The sequence below is a fragment of the Thamnophis sirtalis genome, unplaced genomic scaffold (genome assembly GCF_051295495.1).
Source record: "Thamnophis sirtalis isolate CommonGarterSnake01/CBP01778 unplaced genomic scaffold, rThaSir2_p1.2 scaffold_2, whole genome shotgun sequence".
Taxonomy (NCBI): domain Eukaryota; kingdom Metazoa; phylum Chordata; class Lepidosauria; order Squamata; family Natricidae; genus Thamnophis; species Thamnophis sirtalis.
Window position 1 is genome coordinate 120,840,061 of NW_028261382.1, and position 26,276 is coordinate 120,866,336.

Genomic DNA, 26,276 nt, shown 5'->3' on the forward strand with positions numbered 1-26,276 from the left:
CTCCTGAAACAGGGTTGGGTTTCAACTGGTTCGTGGCGGTCCCTGCGAACCGGTTGGTCAGCGAACCCGGAAGTAAGTAACTTCCGGGAAGGCGAAGGGCCCGCCCACCTGCCCGCACTTCTTACTGGTCTTTAAAGGCTTCTGCGCTTCCACGCAGGCGCATGGCAATATAGCACCTGCGTGATTCTCCGCGAGCAGCTGGAGCATCACGCAGGTGCTAAGATGCATGCGTGAACTGCGCGCGTGCACACGGATGCCGCCGGCCCCATTCCAGCCGAACTGGTTGGAACGGGATAAGCAACCCACCACTGTCCTGAAACCTCACTTTTAAGGAATCAACTTCTTAATGCAGCTGCAATCTCCCCCCCAAAAGTTGGCAAAGAAGTTTGAAAACAAGAGGAGCTGCTTTAATGAAAGCCTGCTTCTTTTGAACACGCAGACATCTGTGATGCATAAATGAAAGGAGCGAGTTTCCATCCACTCTCTTACCAATTTTGAACTCCCCTGTATATGTTCCTGGTCCTGTAACCTTCCTCCCACAGTGCCCGAAGTCCTGCCTCCACATTTATAAGCATGTCCAGTTGAAAGAGTCAACCCGTTGTCAAAAACAGAAAAGCAGAACAATGTGAAATTCTGCCTCTTTCCTTATGTGTCTCGATGTGTGTGTTCAGATTTCAACCTCAAAACATGCTAAAAGGTGTTTAATGGCTGACTGCCCTGACCTTGTCTGGGACGGGAGCCAGTTAAGGACATTTGTTGGCTTGAATGATGGAAAGCTAATGTTTATAATCGCCCTGCCACTCCTGTTACTGTGGCAGGTGTTGCTATCCAATTCATTGCTATGGGGATGAGCAGACCACACAATGAATAATTTAGTGGTGTAAATCTCACTGTCATTGTGCGTTTTTTTTCTTTCTTTGTAATACCTTTAGTACTCAAAATTCAAAAACTTTAAACTTATGTAGGAAAGGATTTTTTTTAAAAAAAAAAATGTTAGCTCTGTACACCTTCTATTCCACGTTCCCATCCCAGTTTGTCATACAAAAGACAAGTACACAAAATGCAATGCATATTTCCCTTCTTACATCATCGAAACATATACTTTTTACATAAAGTATAAAGATTGGATATTTGGGGAAAAAAACATGTTTAAAAAACAGACCTTTGTGTTCTGTTGAAGCTTGATAATGTTTGAAAATTACTTGAAAATGCCTGCTCTAAATCCAAGACCAATGAAGCCCCAGGCAGTAGATAAATGTTTGAACTCAAATGCCATAATGGAAGGAAGCCCTGAGCCAAATTGTTTGTCCCCTTGGATTTTTGTCCTTTCTTTCCGAAATAAAGTTCACAGTTTTGGAGCACTGTAGAAAAAACAATCAGCAGTCTTTGGCTGTATGTGCAAGTATCAAGGACACAGAATAGAATCAAAGTCATGTAATGGAAACAACTAAGCAACCGTGGTATGAACCATTCATCTTCCGGCAAAAGGCATCAGATGGATTCAGCCAAAGATATAATAGCTTGGTTTGAAGAAACCCATTCAAAAGAACTGGGTAATGACAACACTTCCACCACCAGCAAATGCATAAATTTGGTTCCCTTTTATGATCCTGCACGAGAATAGATAATACTGACTTTTAATGAATTGATATGAGCTTTTAAGCCTATTGTTCGCCCAACAACAGAGTATAATCTTTTCTTACATGATCACAATGAGAGCACTCTGGCACACTTTCAGCTCGATTATAAGCATTCAAATACATGCATTTGAAAGGAGCATTTACAATTTAACCGAACCATTTATTTGGAAAATACACAGCAGAAACTGAAGCTTCATAGAACAGCAGGGGGTTGGAGGTGTTGACCATGGTAGTGATGGCACTTAATACATATTTTTATATATTAATCAATGTACTCTAAGGAATGCAACTTGGTCAGTTTTATATTTTGGAAGAGCCATTGAATAGGAATCAACATGAACCAAACACTGTTGTCAAACCCGGTATTTAATAATTTAATGATTATCTTCTAAGGCAGTGATGCTGAACCTTTTTGTTGTTGAGTGCCAAAAAATATAGAGCCGAGGTGGCGCAGTGGTTAAATGCAGCACTGCAGGCTACTTCAGCTGACTACAGTTCTGCAGTTCGGCTGTTCAAATCTCACCGGCTCAGGGTTGACTCAGCCTTCCATCCTTCCGAGGTGGGTAAAATGAGGACCCGGATTGTTGTTGGGGGCAATATGCTGACTCTGTAAACCGCTTAGAGAGGGCTGAAAGCCCTATGAAGCAGTATATAAGTCTAACTGCTATTGCTATTGCTAAATGCAAGGACCTGTGCGCAATAGCACACACACATGCCCACACCCATAATGCAAAGCATGCCCCCACATGTGCATGCATGCACAACCTCCCCCATGCTCCCCACTTGCACACCACACTGCTCACCTCCAAGCTGAGCTTGGTATTTACTTCAGGGGGCTGGGGGAGGCCATTTTCACCCTCCCCAGGCTCCACGAACGCCTCCAGAAATGAACTTCCGGTAAGTATTTTTCCCCACCCCAGGCTCTAGAGGACTTCCTGAAGCCTGGGGAGGGCAAAAACACCTCCCTTGGCCCTCTGGAAGGCCGAAAGTCAGCTGGCCAGCACACACATATGTGCTGGAGCTGACGGCTTGCATGCCGGCTGATATGACTCCACCTGTGACCCGTGGCATGTGTGCCATAGGTTTCCCATCACGGTTCTGAGGCAATGACACTGTAGAATGTGCTTATAATAAAACAATTGTGAAGGAAACAAAACATGCATAACCTAGCTAGAGCCTTGTAATTAAGGAAGGATCACAGAGCACCAATTAAAATGGAAAAAAGTATATACCACAAATAAAACATAGAAGGGACATATCAAATCCATGGGATTTAGAGATAATCAAATTAGGTTACTGTACAAAACACACTACATGTATCCTTTTTTCCCTGTACATGTAAAGCAGTTAAGTATTTTTAGTTATTGGCAAGATTTTTGTGACCCCACAGTGATAAGACTTTATATTGCCAAAAGTATTCGCTCATCTACCTTTACTTGCATATGAACTTAAGTGACATCCCATTTCTAATCCATAAGGTTCAATATGACATCAGTCCACCCTTTGCAGCTATAACAGCTTCAACTCTTCTGGGAAGGCTGCCCACAAGGTTTAGGAGCGTGTTTATGGGAATTTTTGACCATTCTTCCAGAAGCACATTTGTGAGATCATACTCTGATGTTGGATGAGTTTATGTGGCCTACCACTTCGTGGCTGAGTTGCTGTCATTCCCAAACACTTCCACGTTCTTATAATACAGCTGACAGTTGACTGTGGAATAATTAGGAACGAGGAAATTTCACGACTAGATTTGTTGCACAGGTGGCATCCTATCTCAGTTCCACGCTGGAATTCACTGAGCTCCTGAGAGTGACCCATTCTTTCACAAATGTTTGTAAAAACAGTCTGCATGCCTAGGTACTTGATTTTATACACCTGTGGCCATGGAAGTGATTGGAACACCTGATTCTGATTACTTGGATGGGTGAGTGAATACTTTTGGCAATATAGTGTATCATCCATTAGCAGATGATCCATTATCCTTCAGGTATCATCCATATGCAAATAATACCCAATAGTATATCATAACCCCAAACCAACCAGGGTTCAAGGTACTGAGGTTTTGTGCAAGTATCTGAAGATTGTGGGGCCCTGAATTGGGAGGAAGAATTTCAAGCTCAGCCTTGACCAGAACTTTTTCCAGGATCAGGGTTTCTTATTTTTGGTTATGAATGATGTTGCAGCAGTGGTGAAATTCAATTTTTATTTACTACCAGTTCTGTGGGCGTGGCTTCGTGGGCATGGCAGGGGAAGGATATTGCAAAATCTCCATTCCAACACCACTCTGGGGCCAGCCAGAGGTGGCATTTGCCAGTTCTCTGAACTACTCAAAATTTGCACTACCAGTTCTCCTGAACTCCTGAACCTGTCAGAACCGGCTGAATTTCACCCCTGGGTTGCCGTTGTCGTTTTGGAGGTGGTGCACAATTTGGGAGTCTTTCTGGACCGTCAGTTCCAGCCCATGAAGCAAGCTACAGCTATGGCTAAGAAGGCATTGCAATGAAAGATCTTGCATAAAGATCTTCTTAGCCTTTACTTGAACCAGTGACCCCTTCAGATAGTCTCTCCTTTAATCTCCTATAAAAGGGACTGAAAATAATTCAGAATGCAGTGACACAGGAGTTCCCTTCCCCAGCTCCAAAACAAAACAGTGACTTGTTAATTTTATAAGTGCTAGTGGCAATCTGAACATAAAGCAACTTTGGTATTCATTGAACTTAGATGCAATGGATTTTAAAATATTTAAATAGTTCACAGAATTAACCTATGAATTTCATTACTGCATAAAATTTGATGGGCTATAATAATTACAAAAACTAAGTGAATTATTCTGTTTTGTTGAAAGATACAAGCTTAAAGTCCAACTTTTTTTTTAAGAGTTGAGAAGTGGGGGAGTTACGTATATATTACCATCTTATTTACCTTAATAGTAACTCTCTCTCTGAGGAATGGCTCTTACTGACAGTAGGAAAGTGAGCAGGCTGGCTCAAGACAAGTTAGTGTAGAGATGTTTATACATTTATGTTCTTATGTCTAGGTTTTTTGCAACATGGAGACTGCAGGAGGAGGTTGGACAGTAATACAACACCGAGAAGATGGGAGCCTAGATTTCCAAAAAAGTTGGAAAGAATACAAAATGGTAAGATGGAGACATTGTTTTATCATTATTCTTAATTTGAAGCAAAGCTGAACACTGTGTCAATAGCTTGTGCTGGGAACATGGCCATTAAACAATAAACCAGAAGTAACCATGCGGTTCAAGCTTATTATAGCCATCAAGACTCCTTTCTTGATTTGTTTTAATATGAATCATACTTCAGAAAGTTGCTTCATTTAGAAACTTTCTTCCATTCTTCCCCTGTGGGTTTAGAGATGTATCTATTGCCTTTGTCCATCGTTTCCATTCTTCTTTTCCAGAGAATGTGTCACACTGAGTAATAACAAAAATGTTAACATTGGTTGAGGTCCAAATTCCCCTATGAGAAAATAGAAAATCCTTCCACCCAGGAATTGCAGGCCTTTATGCTTCACAGGAAGCCATCTATAGATCTCTTTGTCTCTGTGAGGATATGGGGAAAGGCAATAATTTCCTTAAAATTTCTTATTAATAACTGAAATAAACTTCCATGCCATTTTGAATCCTGGTGAATTGAGAAATGATGGCTGTACTTTGCACCATCATTTGATTGAATAGGGTTAGGAATAAAAGCAAATTAAATCAATGTATGTAAGATAAAAGGAAATTGGAATCCTCTGGGGTATATATATTTATCCTACTAACAGTAGTCGGGCAGAACTGATATGTATCTTCTGGAGATGATATATGAGGATCATGACCCAAGTGGAGTTCTGAAATTATTTAGGTTCAGGGCAAGGTTTAGGTTCAAAAAAAGAAGAGTTGAGATTCAAACTAGCACCCTGGACAGTTCCAAATGGAACTCAAGGTGGAGACTAGATCATAGCTGGCTTAACTTCAGATGTAAGTTTATCAGAGTTAATGTTTAACCATGGCTACTATTCCATTTTAGCTAGAAGTTGAAGGTATCACTTCTGTTTTAGCAATCAATATCTCCAACAACATTGTTCCTGCCGTCAATTCTACACTGAAATTCTGTGACACTCTGTAGCACCGATTGTTTTATATAATCTCCTGGATCTCTCATGGCATTTCTAGAAAACCGCTCCAACAATATAAGAGGGAAATTATTAAGTAGATGTAGTAAAAATAGTCTTGTTTCTGCTTTATTTATTGCTTTATCATAGCTCCAGTTGCTATTTGAAATCTGAATCCCAGCATAACATGAAAAAGCAATTTGTAGCTCTTAGGCTTACAAAAAGTTGTATTCTGAAGGTGGCAGCTGAAACGCCTCAGATTCAGGTGATGGTGACCCAATAGACTTGTTATATGGCAGTTTTATGGGGAAATAAGTGGCTTGGTGTTTGGGGTAATTCCATATCATGTTTTATTGTTCTGAATCTATGGTTTGAACTATAGATGTAATGAATAATATTATTTTTTTTGTGTAACATGGGACAATATTTCATCTCCTCTACTCTTGGGTCCTCATCAATGTAATGCAAAAATAGTGACCCTCAATTTCCCAGAGATACTCTTCTGACAAATGAAGAGGATAAACCATGAAAGTTCACCATATCTTGTCATAATCTTCAAGCTAAGAAGAGCTATGATGAGATAGAGCTATATTGTTGCTCTTGGGATCATTGAAGCCACTCTCCCAGTTTAGGAGCCCCACTTCTGAGTGCTACTACCACTGCTGGAACTACTTTGGTCTTTACTTTCTACATGAGTTGTTCCTTAACAGTATCAGACCATGGCACTTTTCCAAGTTCCCATACTGCTTGTTCCTGATGTTGCTGTCACTGCTACATCTACAACCACCACTGTCTTCTAATCTTTGTCTACTATGACAATATCTAGTTGATAGACCAGTACTTACCTGTCCATCTGAATCTGGAGTTGCATAGGATCTTAGTCCTGTTATTATCCATGATTTGTTCTCCTATCTGGACTTGGGAGTGTATAGCCCATAAACTATGCAGATATTCCCGAACACAATGCCAACTGCTTGGTTTTATGGTTTTAGTATATTCTGTTCTGTATCTTATAGCCTGCCAGTATATGTTGGATTGTCTTCCTCTTTATTATGTTGAAGTAAGGGTAACTAGCTATTTCCCAATTAGTGTGGTTGCAGGTCTTCATACATAATCTCTCATTAGCATTCTAATCACTATGATATTCAGTCCTCTACACATATATAAAATCTGTCTGACAAATTTTGTCAGGTCTGGTCCTGTGAGGCACAGATATTGAACATCCAATCCAAGAAATAAATATGCAGGCAGTGCTCAATTTAGGACCATAATTGAGACCAGAATTATGGTTGTAAATCATTCTGGTCATTAAGCATGTGTTCATGTAACCAGCCTGACTTCATAATAATTTTTGTGGTGGTTGGTAACTGAATGCCATGATCATTAAGCAAACTATCTGTCAGGGTTCCAAGTAACACCCCTAGCAAAAGAAGACTCCTAGGCTTGAGGTTCCTCAAAGTTCCAATTTATTACAAATGCCATATTGGCACATCTGGGAAAACCCATATCTGAATGTTTCCAGGTTTTCCCCACCCAAACAAAAGTTCAAATCCCTGCCCAGCACCCACATGTCCATCACATGGCCCAATCAGGCACTGTCCCAACTGGAGATGCCTCCCAGTTATGCCACTCCAGGTGCAGGGCAAGATGTCCTTGACTCTCTGAGAAAGGAGTGTTATTTTGACTATATCTATTCCACTCTATATAATCCCCTCCCAATTTCCCACAGCATTAAATGTGGCAGATCTGAAAGCCCAATGAAAAAGATGGTTTCCTGGCCTGACACTATCTTCAATGGAAGGGGGGCTTTTTGGTTTTTTTTGCTGGGAACTGGTAAATGCAAGCCAATTGCCTAGTACACAAAACATTATTGTGTTAACATGGGGGTGGGAAACCATCATACCTTGGAATCTGGATCATATGTACCTTTTGTGGGAGGTCTGTTGTAACTTTGGATGATCTTGTAAGTCAAGAACTACCTGTGTGCATATCACAGCAGGTGGAAGCCAGTCTTGCTTCATCCCAAAAAGTCTCAGCAGATTGGAGTGATCAGTACTTGGACATGAGACAACCAGGAAAATGGTCTCAGCTGGCTAGATTAAAGCATAAAAAACCAAAATCCCCACAAATCAATGGCAAACTGCTTTCATATTGCTGCCAAGACAATGATATGGATATGTCTCTGTAATTGCCTGTAGCTGAGCTCAAAGCAAGTCAGTCTCTGTGTTTAACATCATCATGTAAGCTGAGATGTCTTCTGAAATCCTTCCCATATGAACATTTGATTGAAGTATCCCGATTGTAGTACTTCCATAACTGCATCAGAATCAACAACAGTTGAGAGCAGCTGCTAACCTGGGACTCTTATCTCTAATATGAACAAAGTAACTGGTCTCATTATATAGTAGCTGGCAGCACCTGTGCATCTATATCACACTCAGAATTCAAGCAGGAATCCAATCACAAATAGGATCGGACACCCAAGAGAAAATCTTATTGTTTATTTATTTATTTATTAATCCAATTTATATAGCTGCCCATTTCACCCTAGGCAATTCTGGGAGGTGCACAATTATAGATAAAATGTGAGGATATAAAAATAGCAAATGCAAATAGAAAAGGCCATAATAATATCCTAAAAAAATGGAAATCAAAATATTGAAGGAAATAGAAATATCCCCCTCAACAATGGAGGTATCTAAGTGTCAGCGTTCCAAGTATCATGTAGAATTAAATCAGAGTACAAGGCAAAATGATCCTTAAAGTTCCAATTTAATAAAGCAGACATCTTAGCACATCTGTGTTAATCCCAATTCTGGAAATTACTTCAGAATTCCACCCAGTTAAAAGTTCATGATCTTGTCCCCACACCCACAATCCATCACATGGTCCAATCTTCTTCTTCCACCCTGGCATCTCCACCCAGCTGCTTCTGGTCAGGTGTAAAAGTGCGGAGACAAAAGATGACCTTGGTCTTCTAGAAAAGAATGACAATAACACATTCCACAATCCTACTCCTTTCTATTCCCCCCTCCCATCAACTATACTAATGAAACAGCATAATGAAAAAAGAGAAAGTGTGGCAGGCCAAAATGCTAAAAGGAATATAATTGCAGGCCTGACACTAGGTAGGTCTCAGGTTCCATAATTTACACTGGAATCTTCTCAATAATTGTAATTCTCCATGCAATTTGCCCAGCATGCATAGTCCCAGCAAAGAGTTGGCTGTACTATATTGCAGTTTGGTGTCATTTCCACCAGCATGTGATTTTTCTGGCTGCTGTTCCCTCATAAAGAGATATTCATAGGATATAATAAAAAAAGTCAAGATGGAGGCCTCAGTGTTATATTTGAAGCTCTGATGGTTTTTAGACATACACAATGAAATTTAAAAAGAAGCAAGCAGAATGGATATTGTGACCATTACCTTAATATTTTGGACAACCATAGGTAAAGTTTCCCCTGCACATGCGTGCTAGCCATTTCTGGCTCTAGGGGCTCATCTCCATTTCTAAGCCAAAGAGCTACTGTCTGAAGACATCTTCATGGTCATGTGGCTGGCATGACTAAATGCCGAAGGAGCACAGAGCGCTGTTACCTTCACACCAATGTGGTCCCTATTTTTCTACTTGCATTTTTACGTGCTTTCAAACTGCTAGGTTGGCAGAAGCTGGGACAAATAACAGGAGTTCATTCTATTACATGGTTCTAGGGATTCAAACTGTTGAACTGCTGACCTTCTGATCGACAAACTCAGCATCTTAGCCAGTGAGCCCTGGGACAGTCATACACACATTCAATTATTTTCTCCTTATAAAATGTGCTTTTCTCTTTTGTCAGTTTGCGTGCTTTACTGTACCACATATGTTTTCCAGGAACAAATTGCAACTTAAAAGCTACAAATAAATGGCATTCATTCATTCATTCATTCATTCATTCGTTCGTTCGTTTTTGTGTAAGTTTATACAACTTTAAGTTTAATGCAAAGCTGCATTAAAATGCACACGGAACAAATCCTTTTCAGAAAGGATTTATCATAAACTTATCAGAGTGCTTACATTTCTGATAAGTTTAAATTTATCAGACATGTAAGCACTCTAGTTCCTTTCTACCTATCTTTTGCAGGGAACCTAAAGTCACCATGTACATTTATGTTTAATTACTTTATAGTTTGCTGTCTGCTACTGCATTTAAAGTTAAATATCCTTCCTTAGCCTGAGCTTGTTCGGCTTAGAGCACCTAGTCCTATCTAGAATCCTATTCTCCCTCTTTAAATGTTGCTTGATAACATCTGTTTTGGGAATTGTGTTGACATGTGGTTATATATCTTTTGATTGCCTGCCCTTCGGCATTTTAACTGGACCACAGAAATGTGTTTTAAATTGCCCCACAGGATGGCCTCCCTTAATCAGAAAGGAGAAAAGAGTTGTACTTTGCAAAAAAAAGTTAGCTGATTAATATAGTTATCCCTTTGCCATTACATTTGATATAAACTTTGTTAGATTACTGATGAAATACAAGGATCAACTTACTACATTTAACTAGATCCAGGTCACAAGGCACCCCAAATCTGCCTCAAAATTTTATATTTGTGTACAGAACAAGAATAAATTTTTAGGTGTGTATCATTCTTTATTACTGATGCAGATATTATATTGCCAGAAAAGCTGGGACCTCTAAGAATTTGATGGTTTATGAGGCATTTATCACTCTGTTTAAATTCTCATTGGACAAGAATCCTGTTCCCAAGGATATCTGCAAGAAGGGTGAAGTAGTGGTGCAGTGGTGGGTCCCGGATCCCATTGCAACCGGTACACTGCAATGGAGCCCGGCGTCTACCATGTGAACATGTGCAGCATGCGTGCAGCGTGTGCATGTGTACGTACCACCCACAATGTTCCAACTGCTCAGCGAAGTGTTGTACAGGCACCGTACTCTCCGTGAACATGCACAAAATTCCTGATCGGCTCAAATAGCGGTAAAGAGACCGGGCGGGTGGGCGGTCCCTCCAGAGCACCGTACCAGAACGGTACCTGGTGCTCCCAGCAGGCACCGGTACGTCATATCTCACCACTGTAGTGGTGTCAAAAGAATCAAAATGGTAGGTTTAATAGTGTGATCAAAGGCCTGCCCCCTTTTCTTTATATAATTATAACTTTTTTGTTATAACCTTTAAAGAGGAAGATAAAAATGACTGCAAACTCATATGAAGTAAGGAAGAAAAAAGAAATAGTTAAAAGCAAAAAAGTATAAGGAAAAATTGAAGAAAAATAGAAAAGAAAGAAAAAATATACGTTGTTCACAGCAGTTGTTACCCACAAATATATATTACCTCTCTCTCTAAAGTTGCATCATATTACTCTTATTTCTGTAGTCTATTCTGTCTAATTATCACAAGTTCCCTTTTTTATGTTTATACAAAAAGTCCATAAGAGGCTTTCTCTCATCTATAAATGTAAGTGAAGCTCCTCCCCTTTCTTACATCACACAAAAGAGGTGTGGCCTTTGTGGACAATCATGTGGTCGTTGCTGCCATTTTGACATTTTTATTCTTACTTCCCACAAGGTAGATTGGATTGAGACAGAATGATGTCCCCAAAGTGAGCTCCAGGTCAAGTGAGAACTTAGGCTCCCAAACTCCTCATCCAGCACCCTGAAAATTACATCTTCTATGTAATATATAACAGAAGAAAAAGAAGTTACTCAATACATAGGAAGTTATGTTAATGTCAAATAACAGAATATAATATTAATTAGATACGCATGAGTTCAAATTGAGTTTGGGCTTTTGGCTTGTTTGTTTTGTCTGTGTCTTATCTACTTGTTTATCTTGGACCTGCTTCCTTTGGGGAGTGTTGCTTTCAAAATGATAAATATTGCCAAACTTCTGCGTTATATGAATCCTTCTGCTTTTGACTGCTGAAAAAGAGCAGAACAGAATAACAGAATTGGAAGGCACCTTGGAGGTATTCTGGGCCAGCCCTATGCTCAAGCAGAAGATCCATTTCAGACAAATGGCTGTCCAGTCTCTTCTTAAAAGTCTCCGGTGATGGAGCACCTACCACTTCTAAAGGCAAGATGTTCTGGTTGTTTTCACAGTCAGCAAATTCTCCTTAGTTCTGGGTTGTTTATCTCCTTGATTAGTTTCCACACATTGCTTCTCCTCTTGCATTCTAGTGCTTTGAAAAATAGGTTGACTCCCATTTCTTTGTGGCAGCCTCTCAAATATTGAAACACTGCTATCATGTCACCCCTAATCCTTCTTTTCACTAGACTAAAAGGTAAAGGTTCCCCTCGCACATAAGTGCTAGTTGTTCCCGATTCTAGGGGGCGGTTCTCATCTCCATTTCAAAACTGAAGAGCCAGTGTTGTCCAAAGACATCTCCGTGGTCATGTGGCCTGCATGACTAAATGCTGAAGACACATGGAACACTTCCCACCAAAGGTGGTTCCTATTTTTCTTACATGCTTTCAAACTACTAGGTTGGCAGAAGCTGGGACAAGTAATAAGAGCTCACTCCGTTACATGGTGCTAGGGATTCAAACCACTGAACTGCAAACCCTTCCTATTGACAAGCTCAGTGTCTTAGTCAATTCCTGCAACTGTCTTGGCCTCTAGTCTCATAATCATCTTTGTTGGTCTTCTTTGCCAGTGAGTGTCGAGTCAAAGTAGATTTCACTTGTGGCTTCCTTCTTTGTAGGATTGACTGTGTAGAGGTGGCAAGGGGGTTGGCCTAGCAATTGGCTGTAAGTTCTTGGAAAACTGACAGTCACATAACTGGCCAAAATAATCCATTCAGTCAGTGCAGTGTTGCAATGTAGGGTTTTCTAGCAAGCTTTTCTTCTGATGCAAGGAATATGAAACTATTCGCCAAATTATCTCCTCTATCTCTTCTTCTATTTCTTCATGAAACAATGTGTCTGAAAAAGTAAGCTAAGGCTTTAGGTCTGTGTCATTTTTATTCTACAAGACTTTTTATGATTAATATCTGTATGTCTCTCCATATTTTTATTTTGGGCTATTTGATTGGGTAGATATTCTCCTCCTCCTCCTCTTCTATAATTTCTTCATAAAAAATTAGTTACAGCTGGACTTGCTTGAAATAACTTTTTAAAAGTGGGATATTAAGGGCAAATTAAGGAATTAATGCTCCATAATATATCAATTGATTTTCCCACTCTAAAAAGCAGTTCTGTTGAAAAGCATTTCTATAGTTTCCATCTAAAGCTTGAGGGTCCTCTTACTTATTCTCAGAAGGTAGACTTGCCTGCGGTAGGGGTGAGAGATCAGGACTGACTTATTAGTGGTTTCATTCAATGGTTTTGAAACATGTCCATAAGATATGCTATATCTGGTTTCAATTTCATTTTCTTTTCCATTAAAAACCTCAGAGCTTCCTATGAACATTATCAGATGAGGAAAATGAAGTAAGAGAGAAAACTGTTTAATGATACTGGAGGAACGTGGTTCAAATGGGAAACCCTTATATATTTTGCCAGATTTAATTAAACACATTTATACCCTTCATAGCAGTTTCCTTCCATTGTTAACATCAACTCTGCAAAATGTTAGTCCTGACTCTGCTGAAATAACGCTGGATTCTTTCTGTTCATGACACATATCGCTAGTTTCCTTGTTTGGGTTATTTTGATTCTGATTTTGCTAGCAAGGAGATGCTTGATTGGCCCTAAATAATTCCTGCAAAGCAGCTGAATCAAATAGCTTTTCATTTTACTATCTGGTCCTTATTCCCTTTAGATTGGAACTTCTATTAAAGCAATTGTGTTTATGAGATATTGTCTGATATTGTGCTAGCAAGACAAGGTTTTTTTCTTTTTTATACGGGAGATGAATATTAAATTTTCCTACGCACTAATTCCTAAAAGTACATCCAATGAGAAATCTTTCTTCCAAGACTTTTAGCATCTTTACCAGCTTTGTCATTTCAATTCAGCAATCAGATACAAGATATAAGTTGAAATGAAGGACCATCTCATTTACCATTGTATCCTAAGTGTTCTTAAAGTCTTTAGAACTTTAGAGAACATTCTCTTTAATTAGCCCACCTTAATAATACCACCATTTCCAACCATTGCTGAAATGCAAGGAATTCCTGAGTCAAATCCTAAAGAAAACTCCTTGCCAGGTTTTATATTTTTCCTGATCAACGGAAGCTTATATATTTCCAATTCAGGAAGAAACTATTCAGAAGAAACTAGTACTCAACAGAGCAATATTGCATTTTTCATTCACTTTGATAAAATAAAATTTGCTTTACAGTTCTTACAAAACAGAAAAGAAAGAAAACCTCATAAAATGACTGAGAAATTAATGCAAATATTTCTGTATCTGTAATCGTTTAAATCTTTTGAATATGTTGCAAAATATCAGTTGACATATGTGATTCTAGGTGGCATACAATAAAGCATTATTTTAAAGCATTCATATTTAAAGATTATTTTCTTATTTAAGACTCAGCCTATTAAATGAGTTAAACTGGACAATGCTTCTCTCATATTCCTAGGTATTTCTATCATTTATTGTTACGTTTTTAAATAAGATCCAGACTAAGGAAGTAAGCTGCAAATTGCTTCTATTAAAATCAATGAGACCTGTTAATTGTGATTGAGCACATCATTAATTTCTTAGGGACTAAGCTTGAAAATGCACCCTTTATAATATGTATGATATGACACATTATCATGTATCATATCCTTTATGATATCCTTTAATAATTGGGCAAGAAATATATCTTTGAGAAAACATTTCAAAAGTTAGGAAAAAGAATGTCTCCATCAGTAGCCCTTCTGCCTTGTTATTCATAGCAATTACTTACAATGTCTGTTTCTAACCAAGAGACCAAAGAAAAACATAGCCATTATCCTGATCTTCATGAAATTATTGAAACAGAATTGGTATATGTTATAAATCAATGATTAAAGACATCAAGAACATTCTGCACATTTGTCAAGAATTATTACATAACTCATGAAAGTTGATTTCCCCAAATATGACAGTCACCATTGGTCTCTGTCCTGGGATTTCCAATTATTTTTCTGAGGCTGGAATGATGTAAGTTGTAAGACATACAATCAGAACTAGGCAGATTGAGGAACGCTGTGAACATTTATTGTTGAATGAACATTTATGTGGTGCATGTTGCATAAATATAAACAAGAATGAGGAAACTCACTTCTTCATTTTTTTTTCTCCCTAGGGTTTTGGTAGCCCCTCTGGTGAATATTGGCTGGGAAATGAATTTATCTTTGCAATAACCACCAGTCAAAAACATTACTCTCTAAGAATCGAATTAATGGATTGGGAAGGAAGTCGAGCTTACTCGCAATATGATAGATTTTACATAGGAAATGAAAAACAGAATTACAGGTGAGTGCCGATGTGATTTTACTTTTATGAGTGCCTTTTTAAATATGCACGTAACTGATCGGTCGGAAACCTACTGGCAACTTGAAAGTAAAAGAATATTGAATTTTGCTTTTAGTAGTTGGAGTATGAGATCGTATACAGAGGTAGGTTTCACATAATTTTACCACTGGTTTGCCACACACCGAAACTGGAAGCATGTGTGCCTTCCATATATGTGTTTTGCTCGTGTGTGCAGCTTGCACGGATTAGAAAATATGGCTAAATAAGACAATATAGAGCCGGGGGGGGGGGGGGGTTGCCACTACCGGTTTGCTCAAACCGGTCCAAACCGGCTGAATACCACCACTGCTCTTATGAATCTCCCTAGCCTAATTCAGACTATTCAGTATTGTTTATTCTGATTGTCTTCATGTACATCTGGGTAGATAAATAAGATGCTCTTATAGACCTATTGGGAGAATACACCCATTGGCATGCATTCCTTCAACAGCATATTCCCATTTTATGGCTCTGGCTTTCTAATTATATTTCTTACCATTCAGTTTGAACCATTTTTACTTTGCAATCAGTAAATGTTCAGTGTCCTATTTCTTAGACTACTGAGTGTAAAATACTCTGGTAATATTTTATTTGAATTATTAAGAAATATGTTCACAGATTGTATGTTAGAAAGACTATATTATACATGTTTATATCTATATTTAGTAAATAAGAGAATAGCAAATTTGGAAGGGACCTTAGAGATCTTCTAGTCCAACCCCCTGCTTAAGCAGGAAACCTTATACCATTTCAGACAAATGATTGTCCAATCTTTTCTTTAAAACTTCCAATAATTGGAGCATCCACAACCTCTGGAGGCAAGTCATTTCACTGACTAATTGTTCTAATTTCCCAAAAATAGAGTTGAAGACCTTTAATATTATACTCCCTTCTTAACAAGGATTTCAATTATTCTTGGCTGGATTTTAACTTTAATTTCTCAGTGCGTATTTGACTTTCTGTTTGTTCAGTATTTATTCTTCTCTCTCTCTTTTCTATCCTCCAACCTATCCTTTTCTCTTTTTTCATTAGTATTTGAAACAATTATGGCTAAAAGCCTAGCTAGTGAAATACATTTGTCAATGCTCCTGGCAATCTTCTTCCCTGCATTTCCAGTTGTCAAATAAAACAGAGAGAATGTGATGCATCTTCTCAGTTATACAGCAACGGTTACTAATTAAAGGTGTAGGGGAGATGTGGGTAGAGTTGGAGATAGCTGTTGCGATTCCAAAAACCTCCAAGTGCAGCACAAAATGCACAGATTTGGCTTACAGTTGGGCTAAACTAGCTATTTGAACTTGGCTCAAAGTAATGCATGTTTTGCAAACACCAGAAAAATACTGTTGGGTTTTTTTGATCATAAAGAAACCTATGTGTGCATCACATAAAACCCTGGAGATGAACATTTTCCCAAGATGGAAATAAGAGATTGAGAGCATAAATAAAGGTTAAGTTATTATTTTTCATTTAAAAGATAGTGATCTAATAACAATAGTCAGAGTTCTCAATTCTTACTCTAGCCAAGTTCAGCATCTTATGGGACCACATAGTTTAATAGCCTCCACATTCTGGTTTATGTTTTCTTTCAGCCCAGTTATTATTTAATATAATTCCAAAGTTATGGATGACTTTCTCTCAGTGATAGGTGTGCCTCAAACAAAGACAGAAGTACTGCAGCCCTCAACCGCAGACAATATTCCTGTTCTTGTTAAATTTTGTCATGATTAGGAGGAGTCAGGTCCAAGAAAAGATTTATTTACAGCTTAACACTTAAAAACATCATCTTACATAGAGAAGATTTCAAGTTGTACCACTGCCATCTTGAGTTCAAGTACACAATTCTTTGATTAAGTGCAACTTACGATCGTTCCAATCCACACATACCTATCACACGAGTTCAGGGCAAGCAACATTATGAATAATAAAAAAAATAAAGTAAAAACTAGTGGGTTAAAGTAATTAATACACAAGATAAGAAAAATAAATGTCACAAATGTGCTTTTTCAAGAGGCAACTGGACTTTCTTGTTTTTCTCTGAAGTTGTTTTGCTTCTCATCCACGAAGCTTCTTCAGCTCTAACTAGATGGTGGGGCGTAGAAGGATTCATATTCCTTGCAGACAGGTGGTCACTTGCATTCATTTAGAGAATTATTAGGGATGCTGTGGCTCAGTGACTAAGATGCTGAGCTTGTTGATCAGAAAGCTCGGCAGTTTGGCAGTTCGAGTCCCTAGCGCTGCATAACGGAGTGAGCTCCCGTTACTTGTCCCAGCTTCTGCCTAGCAGTTTTAAAGCATGTAAAAATGCAAGTGGAAAAATAGGGACCACCTTTGGTGGGAAGGTAACAGCATTCTGTGCGCCTTTGGCATTTAGTCATGCCAGCCACATGAGCATGGAGACGTCTTTGGACAGCCCTGGCTCTTTGGCTTTGAAACAGAGATGAGCACCATCCCCTAGAGTCAGGAACGACTAGCACATATGTGCGAGGGGAACCTTTACCTTTACCTTGAGAATATTTGAGGCCAGTTGGAGGTTTGTCTCTGTCCTCAGGGTTATCTGAGTAGAGTAAATGGGTGTGGCACCTTCTTGGAACTCCTTGAAGGACTGTGTTGTGGAGCTATGATTTCTGCCAGATGTTTTCTGTCCTGTGTTCCTTCACTGTTGAGCACACGCACAGGCTGTTGGGGATGAGCCTGTGTTGTCTACATCTCAAAGTGAAGTGCAAATGGTTCTTGTAGTCTGCAATTTTTCTGGAAATCCATTCTTACTCCCATACCATTCGAAGGGTGTCCATCCCAAATTGCATAGCTAAATGTCTATGGAGAATCTCAATCATCCAGGTCATGGTTGTCCCAAAGGTGCATTTTCAAGAGGCAACTGGACTTTTGGGGGGACGGGTTGTTTTTGTTTTTTGGAGACGTTTCGCTTCAACCTCCAAGAAGATTCTTCAGCTCCATAGATAAGAAAAATAAATGGACCTATACCTAAATCAGATTTACACAAACATAGTTGCTCTCCATATATTTTCTAACCCTAGAAACTACAGTATTCTTGCTTCTACTACCTCCATGAGCTACTTCACACCTTGTTTACACTCTTTAAAAGTCTCTGTTCCCTTTTCTCATTTACTGAAGTTTACCCAACCACAATTTTTTTTTGTTTTCCTCAGCCTCTCAATCAATTCATTCTTCCTTCATATTTTGGCTTAACAATTTTCAAACTTTATTCATTTTCTTTATATGATCAGACCAACTCAAGGCATGTATTTTTAACTGCTTATCCAGTTTATTATTCAATCCTTATTTAGCATCCATTCTTTTTTGATTGTCTCTCTATTTACCATACATGTTTCTTAACTTATTTTCATATTGCTTCCAAATTATTCAGCGCCCGTGTCCTTATATCAATGAGGCAGAAGCATGCACATTTATACAGCTGGTTTTGTTTATTTTCACCAATATTTACACCTCACAACATACTCACTATTACCTTCCAACCACCATTTATACATAATAAAATATCTCTATCCATTTTCTTAACATATTTTTTTAATCAAAGTACGCAGATTTATCTACGTACTCTCCTTTCATCTTGGCATAGCTTGCGATCATTTGCCCCATTTTCTCTCTCAAACACAATTGTCTTAGTTTTTAATAGATGTTTTCAGATCCATAAACATGCAGCGCCCTCTCTGTGGGCATGTGAGCCATCGCCCGAATTCAGCTCTGCTGCACATGTGTGCGTGCCTCCCGCTGGCCAGGTCTCTGCCCTGCATGCATGGTGGGGTTAGGGTTAGGGTTAGGGCTAACGTGCGCATTGCATTTTGGGGGTTTGGGCAAACTTTGGGCACTTGACCTGGAAAAGGTTAGCCATCACTGCCATAGACGTTATTGCCTTAGATTTTACTGCCTGAGATTTTACCAATGTTCATTTCTCCACTCTGACTCCCATCGGTTTTCAGCTGTTTTATTCTGAATATCTCTCAGGAGGAATGGCCTATTTATGTGCTGTCACTCATCCAAATGAATGCTGTTTCCATGATGATGAAATGATTCATTACAATAATGATTCTGCATCTAATTTTCTGTTTAAAAAAAAGCATAGCAAATTCAATTCAAACACCACCATTTCCATCAGGAATAAAAATAGCCAACCAAGCAACTGGTTTCCAAGTTGCTTTGGGCATTTGTTCAAAGAATACTAAAATAGAAAGATGAAAACAAAACAAAACAGAGTTGTGGGAGATAGGAAATATATATATATATTTAAAGTCACAAATACAACACACACACACACACACACACACACACACACACATACATACATATATATATACATATGTTATATTTATGCTGATAAATAAATAAAGGGAGACTAGTATAGATCTATTTCAAGCTATTTAGCTCATATATATATATGTATGTATGTATGTATGTATGTATGTATGTATGTATGTATATGTGTGTGTGTGTTTTTTTATTTGTGCTGATAAATAAATAAAGGGAAACTAGTATAGATCTATTTCAAGCTATTTAGCTCTCATCAGCTAGCCATATCCTTGCTGGGAATTGAACCTGTGCTCTATTGCCTCTTAGGCAGATGTGTTAACCATTGAGCTACAGAACTCGACTCCTTATCAGCCAGGCCAGGGTGAAAGGTATATATTTAAAGTCACAATCCCTGGTATGGCCAAATATGGGAGGAAGGTCACACTTCCATTCTCTATCCTTCGGCTATTTATCAGCACAAAATATAACAAATGTAACAAAAAGGCAACAGTAAAAAATATTGGGTTTCTGTCTGGATGGTCTCTTGTGACGAGCCGAAGGATAGAGAATGGAAGTGTGACCTTCCTCCCATATTTGGGCATACCAGGGATTGTGACTTTAAATATAAATATAAATATATATATATATATATATATATATATATATATATATATATATATATATATATATATATATATATATATATATATATATATATATATATATATATATATATATATATATATATATATACTTAAAGTCACAACCCCTGGTATGCCCAAGTGTGGGAGGAAGGTCACACTTCCACTCTCTGTCATTAGGCTCGTCACAAGAGTCCATCCAGACAGAAACCCAATATTTTTACTGTTGCCTTTGTTATATTTGTGTTTTTATTTGTGCTGATAAATAAATAAAGGAAGATATATATATCTAAATAAAATAAAGGAAGATATATATATCTAAATAAAGGAAGATATATATATCTTGAGTATCTTTTTTGCACTGGAGTCTCCTCACTGGATAAAGAGCCCCATTCCAACATTTCATTACAATCACTGATGTAAGAATTCAGAGTCTACAAACTAATCCATTGCATCTGAAAAAATATGGAAAATCATCTTTCATACTGTTCTGTAACACCCTATAGAAAGTTTGGACTCAGCCAACTGGTGACTTCAGAAGTGTTCTGTTTATTCTCTGTGGTGTTTGTATTTCTTTCTCTCTACTACGTTTTATTAGTCTAAGAATCTCTGATTCTGTGCAGTAATGCTGAACACATGTACGTTAAGAAATATCCTCACTTTTCAAAACCATACAATTATGAAGGTTTTTCTTTCTTTCTGGGAAGTCAAGATCCCAACTAAAGAATACAGAGTATCCAAGCGCTCACCAAAATGTTTGATAATATATGGCCTTTGCTCAATTACATAGGATGGATATTTGTATTGGATGGAGACCGTCTTTTACATTACTTTCCTGCACAGGAAATATAGAGTATGATAGATAGGTCTATGAATCTATATAAGTTGAAGGTATTTGTGGTTTAAAGATTGATACAGTTTTAGATCATGTACAAATATACATTTGTTATTCCATTGGCCAGAATGAATTCTCAGTTAGACTTATCGGGAAATCAAGAAAGTGGGAGAGGAAGATTTGAAATCATACAGCCAAATTTGTTTTAGGAATGACTTCAGTTTATTGTTGATTTTTTTTTTCTTATATGTTTTTGGCCAGAACAGTTTTTCATATTAGAGATGTCTCTGGCTCAATTGCCCGAGCTAAAATATAAAGTTCTCCATTGATTCTCCAAGCAAAAAGCATATGGATCACTAGTAAAATGGAATAGTTGAAAAAAATATAAGGGAAAATGGGCAGAAAGAATGAGTTCAGTCTATCCCAAAGGTGAAAGTCTATACAGATTCTTAGTCATCCAGGTCATGGTTGTCCCAAAGGTGCTTTTTCTGGAGGCAGCTGGACTTTCTTGTTTTTTCTTTGAAGGCATTTCACTTCTCATCCAAGAAGCTTCTTCTGCTCTGACAGGATAGTGGGGAATGGAAGGATTTATATTCCTTGACTTTTAGCTATACAATTTGGGATGCCCTTTGAATGGGAATAGGAATGGATTTCCAGAGGGAGGAAATGCAGACTACAGGAACAAGGACCACTACTCAGGTGACCCTGAGGACACAGATAAACCTCCAAGTACTTCCATGTCCCTCTATTTATTTATTTAGCGTATGGCACATGTTAGCCAAGGATCACCAAGGTGGCTGACTGTCTCTGTAAAAGGATTTTTTCTGGGGGTGTTATCTTTATCTGTGGGATACCTGAATGGTAGGCAATCGAGGGAGGCACCTTTCTTTCCATTCTGCAGTTTATTTGCTCATGAGAATTGAACTGCTGAGCTGTCGACCTAAGCGGTACGCAGGCCCAGTGTCTTACCACATGAGCCACGACTAACAGGATACAAGCTGCCTGCAAGGAGTATAAATCCTTCCATTCCACCCTATCCTGTCAGAGCTGAAGAAGCTTCTTAGGTGGGAAGCAAAGCATCTTCAAAGGAAGGAAAAAAACAAGAAAGTCCAGAGGCCTCCAGAAAAATCACTTTTGGGTATCTTGAAGGTGCTTTTTTCTTTCTCTCAAGAAGCAAGTGGACTTTCTGGTTTTTCTTGGAAGACATTTCACTTCTCATCCAAGAAGCTTCTTCAGCTGAATGGCTGAGGAGCAAAAACCAGCAAGTCCAGTTGCCTCTTGAAAATGCACATTTGGGGGGGAGGAGTAGGTTGTAGGGGGTCGGGGGGTCGAGTGGGGGGAGGGATATATCAGGTTAGATGAGATGTGTTAGATCTCAATGTAATTTGACACCACATATATACTGTTTCCTTTTTTTATCTTATTTTTTTCTTTATCTTATATTTTTATTACTATTACTATTACTATTTTTTTCTTTAAAAATAGGATAGGCTAAATATATTGACATGTAGTGGAAATACACCAAGGAGAGGAGGAATGGGAAAGAAGAAGGATGGGCAGAAAAGGATAGGAGAGAGGGTAAGGGGGGAAGTTGCGGCCCTACCTGAATCGGGAGGCCCTCACAACAGTCACTCGAGCCCTTGTGATCTCCAGGCTGGAATACTGCAATGTGCTCTACATGGGGCTGCCCTTGAAGAGCATCCGGCGACTTCAGCTAGTCCAGAATGCGGCCGCGCGAGTGATCGTGGGCGCACCATGGTTCGCCCACATAACACCGATCCTCCGTGAGCTGCGCTGGCTACCTGTTGATCTCCGGGTGCACTTCAAGGTGCTACTCACCATTCATAAAGCCCTCCATGGTAGTGGATCTGACTATTTGAGAGACCGCCTTCTGCCAATTACCTCCCTTCATCCCATCAGATCGCATAGAGTAGGCCTCCTCAGAATTCCATCCGCCAGTCAGTGCCGACTGGCGACTACGCGGAGGAGAGCCTTCTCAGTTGCAGCTCCGACGCTTTGGAACGATCTCCCCATGGAGATTCGCACCCTCACCACCGGCCAGACCTTCCGCACAGCCCTCAAGATCTGGCTATCCCGTCAGGCCTGGTGATAAGACCCTAACCTCGCCCCACTTGAATGCTGAATGAATGTTGTGTTTTACTGGTTTATTTTTTTATTCACACGTTTTTTTTTCTTGTGTTTTGTCTTGCACCCCCTTCCTATTTATTGTAAGCTGCCCTGAGTCCCCTCAGGGAAAAGGGCGGCCTATAAATGTCATTAAAATGAAATGAAATGAAATGAGAAGGATAAGGAGAAGTGGATTGTAGAGAGAGGAGCAGTAGAAAGGGAGGGGAAGTAGAGTAGGAAAGGATGATGGAGGGAGGATAGAAAGTTGGAGGGTGGTAGAAGAAAGAGGTGTATGGAGAGCAGAAGAGCTATAATGAGTTTCTATTTTGGGGGGCATTGTTGACAAGAGGAACTGATGTAATTATTACTTAATACTATATGATATGGGCTATGTATAGTATACATATGAGTGTGTGTTATGAAAAAGGAAATAAATATTTTAAACCATAAAGAAAAGAAAAGAAAATGCACATTTGGGACAACCATGACTAGGATGACTGAGAATCTCCACAGACAGTTCAGCCTACGTGAAACAGCTGCAGTGCATTGCATTACAATGCCGCAATACTATTTTCATCAGTTTGACTAGAGTGGTTGATCTTGAGGATGCCTTTGCTTTATGAATATTATGCAGCAATTTTGAAATGAATATACTGTACCTGATTATATTGATACTTTCTCTAATCCAGTATTGTTCAGAGAATGCCTTCTACCTGGGTTTTTTTTTTTTTGTGCTTGTGGAAAAGAAGAGAGTTTTGTAGACTATTGATCTGGCACTACCAATATCAGTATGGAGAGCTGATTAGCCTCTGCTGCTTAAGATACCTGGTTATTGAGCTTGACATGGTTACTTGATTGGTAGCCCTGACTCCTTTGACAAGGAGAAAAACTTTGATTCTGTTTATAGAGCAAGAAGCAAAAAAAAAAATCTCTGGACTGCATCTACCCATGAAGGTTTAAGTTACCTTGCTCAGATTTCTAAGATACATTTTCTTCTCTATGCATTTGTTTTGATATCCCATTTCTTATGCTGAAACAAGTTGATTCATTAAAGCAGTATGTCTCCTTTGGAAGAAGATTCATACCGTTTTAAGAGATATTTTGGGGAGAGGCAATTGGAATTTAAACGACCCAGATTAGATCCTGCAACATGGTCCTGGGCGTATGTTTGCCTTCATTTGGAATTTAACCAGCTCATATATTTTCAACAGAATAGCCAAATGAGGCTGTTGTGTTCTGAGATCAGAAGAAAATGATGTTTCCTGCCCAGACCTTGTGATGATTAAGAGAAATCCACAAAGTGGACTGAGTCGAAGCATTATATATTCCCCTTTCCAAAAAAAAAAAAAAACCCCATCATCCTTAAAATTAACAGCAGTAACAATTCCTGCCTAGCTATTTCTTAATTTTGCTGCAATTGATAGAATCATAGTTCTGAACTCAAGGTTTTTATAGGCTTATTTCCCTGATTTCTTAAGGGAAGAAATAGCATTCTGGACTCAAGCTGAGCCCTTCTGACCTGGTCAGTGTGGCACCATCTAAGAGCCTGGAGTATAAATAGATGACAGTGAGTGAACCTTTCACTCATATCTTGCTCTGTTGGCCACAACTGACGCCATGGGAGCAGAAATATGTTTAACGGGCTGTTTGTGTTTTTTTAACTGGGGTCTTAGTGTCACATAATTCATCCTGGCACTTTTTAAAAAATAACCACAATGTCCTTAGAAAGCAGAAGGATTCCAAGGCCAAATTTATTTGTTTCAAATAGCTATAAACATTTCCAGGAACAGTACATGTCTTGATTGTCCTGCTCTGATTAACTAAATCTTAGAGGTTCACTGCTGGTTAAGGAAATATGATCCTGGATTGGAAAAATGGTAAACAATGATAATTAGCATTTCTTACATTTTAAAAAAAATCATATATGAATATCCTATATCTTGGTTAGGGTAACCAGATGTGTAGCTTACATGTTTGGATGATCTTTGATCCAGTAAATTGTGGTTTGCACAAATCGTGGCTTGATTCTGCAGCTAGAGCTGGATTCACACAACTTCTATTGTTCACATGAACAATCATTGATTTATATATAATCATGGATGGATACTTTTAGATTTAGATAGAGCATAGGGTCTGGTTACTTGAGGGGCTGCTTTCAAAACATCTGGGTTGGCGTGTCCTGAATTCCTTAAATTAAATAAAACTATCTCTTATGACCTCGTTGGTGACTGTCTCTGTAGCAATGTCTGCAGTGGTGGGATTCAAATAATTTAACAACCGGCTCTCTGCCCTAATGACCAGCTGGATAGGCATGGCTCAGTGATCATGTGACTGAGTGGGCAGTCACTGACATTGATGGGCACTTAGCTGTTACAATGTAATAAGGGTTAACCAGAGAGGCAGTTTCTGTAAGCAGAGAAATAAGGATTAGGCTAGAATCAACACCAGAACGTTTCCTTCCTGCCTTCCTTACAGGATTAGCCCTGTAAAGTGAAAAAAAAATAGATTTCTTTCAACAACCGGTTCTCTGAACTGCTTAGAAAGTTAACAACCGGTTCTCCCGGATAGGTGTGAACTGGCTGAATCCCACCACTGCATGTCTGCCCTCTGGAACAAGCTCACCAGATCAAGAAGGCTTTCACCCTGCTGTTGTTTAATTGAAAAGTCATCATGTTAATATGTCTTGTGAAAATGTCTTTGCTTCAGAGTTGGGAAGAATATGTACTGCATAATTGTTAAATATTTGATGATATTAAGAATATATGTAGCCGGGGTTGAACTGTGGAGTCCTTGGTGCTCTCTGAGCTTGGTTGTTTTCTTGCAGATGTTTCATTACCAAACTAGGTAATATTTACTGTTTAGTAGGACAGTGTGTGATTCCAAAATGAAACACTGTAAATATCTTAATTTGCCTTGCAGGGCAGTGTGTGATATATAAGTAAGCCATTCCTTTGGGAAATTAGTTATGTTTCCATTATGCAGTGAAAGATGATAACCTGGGTTTGAGACCAGGTCTTGCACAGCAGGATGAATTCCATTATTTGCCCCAGCTCCTCTCCACCTAGCAATTCGAAAGCATGCAAAGGGGAGTAGATAAATAGGTACTACTTCTGTGGGAAGGAAACAGCATTTTGTGTGCTTCAGTGTGGAGTCATGATGGCCATATGACCATGGAAGTATATTTGGACTATGCTGGCTCCCTTGGCTAAGAAACAGAACTGAGTGGC

The 26,276-nt window shown here is 38.8% G+C and overlaps 1 protein-coding gene across 1 annotated transcript in view; it reads left to right on the forward strand.

Annotated features, from left to right (window-relative positions):
- Window positions 1-26,276, forward strand: part of ANGPT1 (angiopoietin 1) — a 147,184-nt gene that overhangs the window by 98,972 nt on the left and 21,936 nt on the right. The window contains exons 6-7 of the mRNA XM_087706775.1: window positions 4,678-4,779; window positions 14,972-15,141. Coding sequence (XP_087562901.1) covers window positions 4,678-4,779; window positions 14,972-15,141 — 272 coding nt within the window. The remainder of the gene's footprint in view (window positions 1-4,677; window positions 4,780-14,971; window positions 15,142-26,276) is intronic.